Source organism: Urocitellus parryii, chromosome 11, assembly GCF_045843805.1.
Source record: "Urocitellus parryii isolate mUroPar1 chromosome 11, mUroPar1.hap1, whole genome shotgun sequence".
Classification (NCBI taxonomy): domain Eukaryota; kingdom Metazoa; phylum Chordata; class Mammalia; order Rodentia; family Sciuridae; genus Urocitellus; species Urocitellus parryii.
In genome coordinates, this window is record NC_135541.1 from 79,425,062 (window position 1) to 79,436,785 (window position 11,724).

At 37.5% G+C, this 11,724-nt stretch overlaps 1 protein-coding gene across 1 annotated transcript in view; it reads left to right on the forward strand.

The window, feature by feature from the left end:
• The window catches only part of Palmd (palmdelphin), a 46,185-nt gene that overhangs the window by 32,989 nt on the left and 1,472 nt on the right, over nt 1-11,724 (forward strand). The window contains exons 4-7 of the mRNA XM_026401403.2: nt 4,955-5,069; nt 5,210-5,243; nt 5,371-5,484; nt 7,000-8,094. Coding sequence (XP_026257188.2) covers nt 4,955-5,069; nt 5,210-5,243; nt 5,371-5,484; nt 7,000-8,094 — 1,358 coding nt within the window. The remainder of the gene's footprint in view (nt 1-4,954; nt 5,070-5,209; nt 5,244-5,370; nt 5,485-6,999; nt 8,095-11,724) is intronic.

Here is an 11,724-nt window from a genome sequence, read left to right on the forward strand (position 1 = left end):
GAGCGTGTGTGTGCGTGTGTGTGTGTGTATGTGTGTATGTGTGTACACATGTTTTAGTAATTTTTTTTTCACAGTTGTGACTAAAGGATTTGACCAGAACAATTGTAGGGGAGGAAAGGTTTATTTGAGGGCTCACAGATTCAGAGGTCTCAATCCAGAGATAGCAGGTTCCATTCCTTGGGCCTAGAGGTGATGCAGAACATCATGGGTATAGAGTATGGCAGAGGGAAGCAGCTCACATGATGATCAGTAGGCAGAGAGACAGACTGACTCTACTCTCCAGATACAAAATATATACCCCATAGCCATGTCCCAAGTGAACCATTTCTTCCAGCCACACATGTAAAAGAATCCAGTTACATAAATGTAAAAGAATCCAGTTACACACATGTAAAAGAATCCAGTTACCACTCTGTTAATCTCATCAGGATTAACTCACGGATTAGGTTAAGGCTATGACCCAATCATATCTCTTCCAAACCTTCTTGCATTGTTTCACACATGAGCTTTGGGAGGATAACACATGTAAACCATAACAATATACATACATATATATTTTCCACTACTTCTTATACTTGTTAAATGTTTTCTCTCTCCCAAACTACCTTTAGAAAAGGATTGAGTATGAGTCCCAAATTTAAGTCCTGCATGGTTTTGGCTTTCAATCAGAATTGAATACTCTCTTAACTATCAATAAACACTGAACCAGGGTAGGGAAAAACTAGATACACACATATGTAAGTTAGAAATGAATAAAACTGGAAGAGAAAGAAGTAATGAAGAAAATTTTTGAATTTTAGAGAGATGAAGATAAACAAACGTCTTATAAAGGAGGTATCAAGAACCCATAGCATACCAGCCATCCTCTTAGGTGTCCAGGGTTTCTCAACCTCAACACTAAGGACATTTGGGGCCAGATAATTCTTTGTTATGAGAGAACTATTCTGTGCACTGCAGAATATTTAACAGCATCCCTTGACCTCTACTCACAGCCCTGCCCAGTCACGAAAACCACCGAGCTAGATATACAAAGGTAGTCCCCGCCTTCTGGTTGTAATTTTTGTTTTATACTCCTTGGTTCTCAAAATTTTGGTGAATTATGGACTGTGAAAGTTGTCAGACTCACTCTTCCATGGTGGGGCTCCCTCTGAGTTCTGACTAAGTGGGGGAAGGGAGGTCTGGAAGCATCCAGTTCCTTACTCTCAGTTACTATTCTCTTAAGTTTCCATCACTAACACTTGCACGCTGCTCTTTTAGAAAGTTTTTTTTCGAGCAACAAATCTCTGATGTTCATCTCTTAATGATATTTATATTATCCATTAATAATACACAAAAGTGGCAAATCAAGATGCAATCATAAACTGTTTTGCATTAAGTGGACATTTTAAGAAACGTTCTACATGAGTAACCGTCTCCTCTCACAGGTTTGTGATTCTAATTAGCGCCAAGATGTTTCCTTATCATCTCTTTTAACTGAGAGTTGGCTGAAACTGTGATCGAGAATGGGAAGGAAGTGTGTGTTTGTTTTTGTTTAGTTTTCATAAACATGTCATATGTGTCATGAGACCGAATCAATGCAGCTTTCACCTGAGACTTGAAAACCTTCAGAAGTATTCATTAGCAGATACTTTGATGAGGTCAGCAAGCTTCCAGTCTGATATTCTTACCATTTTAGTCTAAAAATAATCATGAGCATCATATGGTATTACCCATGGCCTTTTCTTCAGAGGGAAACAAATACCAGAGCATTTCAGAATCCCCTGAGATGTCATGGGCCAGGCAGACCAAGAGCTCAGGAATAGAAGGGACGGGTACAGGAAGAAAGTAGCATTTGCTGAATCTCTTTCATTTTTTTAAAGTAAGCCCTAAGTTAGAATGGACCAGACCTTTAACTGTGGAATTGCCCCAGGCTCAGTCCCTGAAATTTTTAACCACCTCCCTTATTTTCTAGAAAATCTTACCCATTAATGTGGCTTCAAATACCAACTTCCCAATTTATATCTTCAAACCCATACTCCTCTGAGCTCCAGGTATCCAACTGTCTCCTCTATATCACACTTGACTATCTTAAATTGAACTTGTCCCCCCAGCCCTAATCTCCTGTCTTCCCTCTCCCTGGTGTTAGTTCAGCTGATTAAATTTGTATCTTCCCAATTATTCAGGTCACAAACTCTGGAGCCACCCTTCCCCCAGCTGTCTTTCTCTCTCACTCATGTAAACATTTCTAGATGTTTCCAAAATCCAGCCATTTCTCATCCTTCTACCAACAACTACCCCAGATTAAGCTGTCCTCACCTGAACTATTACAACTAACCTCCGTGTTTGCCCCTTGGGCCTGTTCTCACCACAGCAACCCGTCTAACTCTGTAAATTCCAACACTCCCAATGGTTTCCCAAAGGCCTTCCATACACAAGACCCTGTGCCATCTAGCTACCTGCCACACCTCTTCACTTCTTGTCACTTGTCTCCTTACTTTCTCTGCTCTTACTTCAAGCTTATAGTTGCTTTTTTCTCTCTTTGGAGCACACTGAAACTCTCTTGTGTCCCACCCTCATTTATTTCCTCAAGTAACAGAGAGATCTTCCTTGACTATGTTATGTACCCCTTATCCTGGTATTCATAGTTCTTATCCTGCTTTTTTCAAAGAACTATATGTTCTTTGAAACAAATGTGTGTATATATACACATTTGTTTATTATTGCATATGTACACGTACACATTTCTATATATACATTTGTTTATTAATACAAGGGTTGGCAAACTATGATCTAGGACCAAATCTAACCCTGTCCTGTATTTTTACAGATACAAGCTAAAAAATGTTTTTTTTTAATTATTACTAAAAGGTTGTAAAACAAAAGGAAAAAAGGGGAAAGAATGAATGAATATACAATAGAAACTATATGTGGACTAGACTGGAGAGCCTCAAATATTTTGCATCTAATCTTTTGCAAAAAAAAGCTTACCAGATGCTGTATTAGTATATTTTCTCCTCTAGAATATAAACCTCTGGAGGGCAGGGACTGTGTTTAGTGCACTGTCATACCCTAGCACATAAAATAGTTTCTGGTGCAAATTTGATGCTAAATAAAGATTTTAAACGGATGAATGAAGGAATGAGACATTGAGTCTTGGTGAAGTCAATGAGTCATTTAGAGTCACAAAGAAAATTGGTAGATGAACCAGGATTTAAACCCAAGTTCCCCTGATCCCACATCTGGGTCCTAAGGTCCAAAAACTATTTACAGCAATGACTATAACCCCCTTAATTTCTACCCAAAGTTTCCTCATTGTAAACTGCCTCTAATATGCACATTAGGAAAGGATTCTGTGAGACAGGATGAAAAGAGAGGAGATGCAGGCACAGTGTCTCTGCAGGAAATCTTGAAGAATGATTCCATGATAAACTGACATCTGATATCAACCATATCCAATTTGTTTTCATAAACAACAATGCTTATTAGTAAGACAAGTATTATTCTTACTGTACATATTATAAAGCTGTGTTTCAGGGAGATTAAGGGAGTCAGCTGTCATTAAATAGTGAGAGGCAGAGACAACAGAATTCAGGTCTATCACTTTGCCTACAGAGCTTTCTACTCTACCAAAGTGGACCAACATGTATCCCACAACTCTTCTGTTGGCCAATATGCTAATGGAAACATAGAGAAATTTTAATAAAAATTGTGGTCACACGTTAGTAACTGCTAAGAAATCAGGGCTACTACATTTCACTTGAATTTCTGTAATATGCAAGAAAACCCCCTCAGCTATAAATGTCCAACTACTAATGGCAAAGGCAGCATCAAAGTCAGAACCTTAAAACTGAAGCAATGAGAGGGAGAACAGCCAAGTAGATCATGTCTTGGACTTTTATTGGTGTAACAATAGCACAGGATTTTGGAGCTGCCAGCCCCATGACCATCTTCAAGAGGAAGCCAAGAAAAATGACAGCTACGTTAACTAACACAAACATGCACAGCTGTCATCTCCTGGACAGCTGCTGTCTCTAATCAGCTATCCTCTGGGGCAGCTGACGTTGGGGCTTAGAGTATTTGGCCGAGACACTATGTGTGCTTCATGGCTGCCAAGGGCCAGGCTGAGTAATTGTGTGACTGCCACTGGCTGTTTTTATAGATTAGAGGTCATGATGATGCCCCCTGGAGTTCATTTGATTCTGGCAGCCTACTGTATGCTGGTCAAAATACCAGCTCGGAATGTTTGCAACAGTCCAACTTCAAATGTGTCTCTTTGCTTTATAGTTTTCTTATAGTTTGTTGAACCATGTATGCACATTTTTCACAAAAATATAGTCTCTATAAACAACAGCAAGTGAGGACATTGTACTAGATTGTGCCCATTTCCCCATCTGTTCATCTTACTCACTAGAACATACCACAACTCTTAGGTAACTTAAAACAGTGTCATTTTCAGTGTTAGTATAGACTGAGTTTTTATGTCTTAAATAGCTGTAATTGTTAAATAAAGTTTAATAATTATAATTATTTCTTCAAATAATTTAGATGGAGTCTTGAGCAAGAAAAAAATTGAACTGCATAATTACAAAATGTACCATGCATTTTAGTTCAACTCTAACCTTAAGTCTCTTTATAAAAGAAGTTGGTTTACTTCATTTGGAAGTAACCTTAGTAATTGCAGTGAGGAATATATGACAAAGGTCCAGTATTTTACCTAAGAAGTGCTTATGTTCAAAAATGAATAAATAAATCTTTTTAAATTTTTAATCTAAAATCATTCAAAATCAGGTGTTAAGTGTCTTTGGTGTATCAAGCATGACACTTGGTGTGATACTGTATGTGACACTGTTCTTAGAAGGTGTCTGTCTACTTACATGCAGTATTCCCAGGAAAGTCCATACATGAGGAAGACATACTTGAGAACCCTACATATATACTGTGTCAATCAATAAAAATATATCATTTTTGTTGTCAGGCTTGAGAAAGAGATCCAAGATCTTGAAAAGGCTGAACTGCAAATCTCAACCAATGAAGAAGCAATTTTGAAGAAACTAAAATCAATTGAGAGGACAACAGAAGATATAATAAAAGTGCGTATCAACTAATCATAAAACTATGATTCCCTCCCAAATGAATCAACAAATACTCTTGTAATTTTTCAAAGCATTTCCACACTTAGATTTTATTTTTTAAACTGAATTAATCATGGCAAATTCTTTTTTTCTTATAGTCTGTGAAGGTGGAAAAGGAAGAAACATTGGGAGGTATGTTGTTCAGCAGCCTATTTCATGTCATATAAGATTTTTTTTTTTTACAAACCCAGTGAGATTTTTTTTTCACATTATCATAAATATATCCTAAATGCATTTTTAATTTGTATCAATTTTACAGAATCAATTGAGGATATCTATGCTAATATCCCTGACCTTCCAAAATCCTACATACCTTCCAGATTAAGGAAGGAAAGAAATGAAGGAATAGAGGATGATGAACAAAATAGAAAAGGTATGTAAGAAATCTGTGTTCTATGGCATGTCTTCAATTTCAGATTTACAGCATCATATATTTACAACTTGCTGTGGCATCTTATGCTCCCAGATTAAGTAATGGTCCATTTTACAAACTTCCACGAGGTATGTCAGTCACTTGTACAGATAGGGATAATGACGTTGCAATATTTATTCCATGCACTTTATTCCCTACAAAACTAGTCATAAACGGGTAAAATAAAGGCTTTTGAAGGAAATTAGAAACTCTCAAAAGCTAAGTTTCCCTAACCAAAAATCTCTCCCCCAACATATTTCATTCAGTAGACCCTCTTGGGTTACTGAAGTGCTTTTGAAAATGAAAGCAGTCTATTGGGAAGTAAGCCTTATTTACCCTCGGAGGGGAACAATTTTCCTAAAAATAATATACTTCAGAGCCTCTGGAAAAAAAGGAATATTTGTGTTAGGGAAGAGAGGAGACCTTTGAATTTTATAATAGAAGGAAAAGCTACTCTCTTTCTGCAGGTAGACATATCTATCCACTCCACAAATATTCAGTGAATACCTAATTGTACCAAGCTTAGTTAGGCACATAGTAGATATTCACTAAACATATCACACTAGGGAGTGAGATGCAGAATAAAGTAGAAATGTGAGACAGGGAGAGTGTGGATAAGGGATGGTACCATTTGGGTTGGGTAGCTAGTACCATGAGACATTAGAGGAGGCATGAAATGCAAGATGAGGGATAGAGTGAGGATGTGACAAAAGTCAACATTGCCACATTGCAGTTTTTCACAGAATCCTATTAGCTCTACCCAGCCTGTTAACTTTCCAGCCACAGGGTTCTTATCTGGGTCATTAAACAGATCTCAATTTTCTCCAACCCAACCAATTACCTCCAGTTCAAGTGTTTCAACAGCTGATAGTGGGGTCTTTAACACTTCTTCTACTTGAAAATTAGTGTGAAATAGAGAAGCATATGATTCTAGACTTATCCTTTCCTCGTCCTTACCAAAACAATCCCATGCTGTGGAAACTTAAGAACACTCCTCTATAATTTCAAGGCATCAGGCCTGTGCCACAGGATGTAACTCAATAAAATGTGGTGTGCTAGGCATTTCTCTTCTTGCAGTGTATAATGTAACACTAAAGGAGAGATGAACTCCTCCCACTGAGCAATAAAATAAGCAAAAATCTACCTTGTTGGTTTCTTAACTGGAAAGGGGACATCTTTGGTTCCCAATTCTTTTCATTTGGATCCATCAGTTTCTCTTCTCCAATCAGCTTCACTGCTTTAATCCTTCAGGTTTTTTTTTTTTTTCCAAAATTCCACACACTCATACCTAAAAAACCCATGTTGTTACCAGGTTGGTCATTATATAACTAATGAATAAAATTAGAAACTTAAAAAATAAACAACATCTTACATAAAAGAACATCAAAGTGTACAAAAATAAATCCTATGAAAGCAGGCTAGTTTATAAAAGAGAGAGTTAACTAAATCAAAGATCCAATTTTTGTCTCTTAACAGCTTTGTATGCCATGGAAATTAAAGTTGAAAAAGACTTGAAGACTGGAGAAAGTACAGTTCTGTCCTCAATACCTCTCCCATCAGATGACTTTAAAGGTACAGGGATAAAAGTTTATGAGGATGGGCAGAAGTCAGTCTATGCGGTCAGCTCTAATCCTAATGCAGCACACAATGGCACCCATGGCCTGGCCCCAGTAGAGGTGGAGGAAATTTTAAGACAAGCCTCCGAGAGAAACTCTCAATCACCAACGGAGTATCATGAGCCTGTATATGCCAATCCATTTTGCAGGCCAGTGACCCCACAGAGAGAAAAGGTCACCCCTGGACCAAACTTTCAAGAAAGGATAAAGATGAAAGCCAATGGACTGGACAATGATGTAAACGAATCCATGTACAATATGGACAATGGAATTTCAGAAGAAAGGAACGATGACTTCAATCATATCAGTCCCATCCGGCCAACACCTCATCCCCGATCAATGACTCACCAAACAGAAGAGACATTCCACACCCCTCAGAAGAGGGTGATGCCTCCTTGGGAAGAATCGAATATCATTCAGGACAAATATGTGCCCTCTCCGAAGGCCAGACTGAGCCCCAGCAAAGCAACAGTTGGGAAGTCTGAACCCCATGGTTCTTCACCCACACTCCAGGAGGAGGAGGATGTTAGATACAATATTGTTCATTCATTGCCTTCTGACATGGATAATACAGAACCTGTAACAATGATTTTCATGGGGTATCAGCAGGCAGAAGATAATGAAGAAGAAAGAAAGCTGCTGACAGGGTATGATGGGATTATCCATGCTGAGCTGGTGGTAATTGATGATGAGGGGGAGGAGGAGGAAGGAGAAGTGGAGAAGCCATCCTACCATCCTATAGCTCCCTGCAGTCAGGTTTACCAGCCAACCAAACCAACACCACTTCCTAGAAAGAGATCCGAAGTTAGTCCGCAGGAAAACACAAACCATAAGTCTCCCCACAAAAATTCTATATCTCTGAAAGAGCAAGAAGAAAGCTTAGGCAACCCTGGCCGCCATTCTCCACTTGATGTTCCGACAGCTGGAGATGGGACTGAGGATCCATCCTTAACAGGTAATAAAAGTGACAAGGCATGCCACTGCTGTTTAGTCATGTGACAACTTTCTCTCTGTGTTAACAAACCCTCTTGTTTTTTCGGCTTCTTTGACATCTCACAAACTAATACACACTCAGAATTTTTCTTAAGGCTGATCCAAATATTATCACCAGAGTAAAGTGATTAAGTCACTTCAAAAGCTAAGAAGTGAAAATAAATTGTTACCTTATTTGGATAGTAAATTAATTGACTTTAGTAGCTTGATATTTGTCTTCTGTCATGGTGTGAATGTATTTGGGACACTAATATGTGGGATCATTGATAACAAATTTCCCACCAGAATCTGATGACAACTACTTTTTTTTTGTTTGTGCCTGGCTATGATTTCAACTTTCCACATAAGTTAACAAATTGCCTTAATTTTGCAAGGAAAAAAAAATACAAGAAATGAATATTATTTTCACGGTATTTTGTTATTTTGCTATATCTTGTTTCTCTATACTTTTATAGTTTTATTAATTTTATTTCCTTAATATTTCTACATTTTAAAAAATAGAATGTCATTTTATCTTAACATCATCTGTGATATTTAACTTTGCATAGTCTTCTCCAACTTAGCATATTTATTTTTCTATTTTTATATATATGCCTTTCTCATTCTCTATGAAGTTTTTATAGCTTTAGAGCCACCTAATTATTTTAGTATTGAATGAAAAAGAACTTTAACCCTTTTTTCTACCAAAGTGATAGCTCCTCAATTTTAAATTCTTTTTTATCACTTAAACATCATATTCTAGTTATCATTTATAAAAGAAATAATAAATTGCCTGACAGACTCAATTAGAATAGCTGTGCTAAAAATATCCCTTGTTTAGAGATATAAGTCAAATGACCCAAACATACACATTCTGGGTGTTTGAAAGGGATACTAATATTTTATGTCTCTAAATGAAGAATTATCATTAAAAAGCAAAAGACACCAAGTACCAGCCAATTCAGCAAATAGAACCTAACTCTATAGAAGTGTGGTACCTGCCCAGTTCTGGATGTTTCTTCTTCAGCAAACCTTAACCCAATCTTGGGCTGCTAATAATACAATGAAATGGACCTTTTTCCATTCTTTCAAGTAGTTAAATTAGGGTACCAGTTGTAAATTTAATCATCTGAAGAATTTCTAAGCCCTTAAGAAGTGTCCACTATATATCTTACTCAATAGGAGTTGCGTCAGGTACCCCCACAGTGAAAACCTGTAAAGACTACATTCTTTTCTCTTTTGAGAATGAACTTTGTTTGCTGATCAAACTTCACATTTCAAATGCATTTGTAAAACAATACAGAGGACTTGGAAAGAGGAATGCTCTGCTTATGGTCAACAGCAGTGACATTACCCACTGTAAGACCTCCCTTTTCCGAACCTGGATGTTAGCCAGCTCCTTCCAAACACCCTATTCCTTCTCCCCTAAGCATGTCCACACATTTACCCCAAGAAAAATGACAGGAAGTGACTAATGTTTCCAGATAACACTAAGCATTGCCCCTGAACTACAATAATGAAAACAGGAAAAGCTATTCTAGACAAAGTAACAATACAAAGTTCTGTACTATCAGTCCTGGATCTTATAAACAGAATGCTCCAAATTCCTTGCCTTCCATCATGATATTATTTTACAGCCCTGTTTTCCCATTCATCACGGGGATGAAGAGCTGTATTTGTTTAAATGAGTTTTTAAAATAAGTTAATCATATTGTCATATATATCTCTCAGGGACCATCCATATGTATAGAACACATAACCACCTACATATTTTAATTTCATGAACATGAAGTAGATTGAGCTTCTCATCACAGCTCCCCAAAAATGATTGTATTTAAAAATCTACCACTTAAATCGATTCCTTTATTTCTGCTATAGGTCCCCTTTAAATACAAATAGTCCTTGTAGATTTAATAGTTATGAATGGTTAGTCTCTTTTTCTATTGATATAAATATGGTTATCAAAGCCTTATCTAAAAAGCAACTTTTAATTGGAAAACAGAAGGAGGTAGAAATGGGAAAAGCCAGAGCCTAGAAAGTTTAAAGACAAAATATTTTTGTCAAAATTATAAACAGGGTAAAAAAAAATGACAGGAAATTTTAGGCAATATTATGTCCATCTGCTAATGTAATGTAACATGGTCATGTACTAAGGTGCAGCTCAACCTTTAATGTGTGGTTCCAGCAAGCTTTTCCTGGGATTTTACTCTTACACTCCCACAAGAGACAGCTGGCCTTCCTGGGTAGTTTCACACACCCATTCTTGTAGTTTTAGCTCAATTCTGCCCTCTTACGGATATCAGTAGTATTTCAGGTTGACAAGGTGGGGAACCTCAGCTCTGGGGAATTCCCATGTTATTGGTGCTGAAATTGCCAACCTGTGGCAGCTAGTAGGGGCCAAGGGATACTGAAAGGAAGGAGAGAAGATCTCTCCCACCAAGTTTAGGCAGCTATAACTGTGTCCAAATTGCTACCAGGAGAGGAAAAAGGAATCAGAAAAGAAAAAAAGAACTGACACCCAGGTGTTGAACCTGCTACACCTAGGGGACTTCCATTGCCAGCATGCTCTGTCCCCACACAACTATCTGTAATTCTTACCATCTATACCCACCATAGGCTTGAAGCGAGAAGGAGGAAAGCAGACTCTAACCAACTGCAGTGGAAGTCGTGGTACACAGAGCCTGCCTGATTGACAGAATCTCAAGATGAGGAGTAACTGTAGGGAAGAGGATTTCAGCCTGCCTTAGACCATTAAAAAGTCACTTACCCCTGCTCTCTTTTAGCATTGGCAAGGTAGAGGTTCATAAAATCCAAGGTAGAAACTTCATAACATCTTGCCTTTTGCCTGTGCTTACCTCATATTGTAGAACTACAGACTCCTCGAGGCTCACCACCCAACAATGCCCAGCCAGAGACCACCTGCCTAAGACAGGGCGGGGGAAATTTTCTCAGCTGTCCCAAACTAAAAGGAAGGTTCTTGTTCCCACAACTATAAATGATCATTCAAATGTCAAGGGAAATAATAATTTTTAACTTAATTGAAACAAAAAAAATTCATATAGATAGATTAGACTGAGAGTAAAAATGACCATGGTCTTGTTAATAGTAGCAGATCCAATCCCTTTTCATATATGGTACTGAAATGAGAGATCATGTCTTCCCTTTTGGTTTTCATTAAACAAAATTGTGCAATTAGCTTAGTAACTAGTCCTTGATCCATTTTACACATAAATGTAATACCACATCCTTAATATAATCAGTAGGTTAGTGCCTTGGAAACAGCTCTCAACCTTTAAAACATGACTGAGGCAGCTACACTCTGAAGTCCTAAACATTAAGGCATGATACCAGAATACCAAAGGACTGTTCTAAATTCTAAACCTACATTTTAAAAAATGCTTTCTACATCCACATATCATTAGTAGTAGAACACACTCAAAAAAGATACATTTGCTATTTGAAGGCATATTTATATCTTAACAGAGATAATTAATAATCAATCCAACTCAACTGCTAGTTCACATTGTTTCATATATATATAAAAAAATTCGGTTTTATCATTGTATATCCAAAGGCCAGAACTCCTTTGAACAACCAAGTTTGAAGAGCTAAA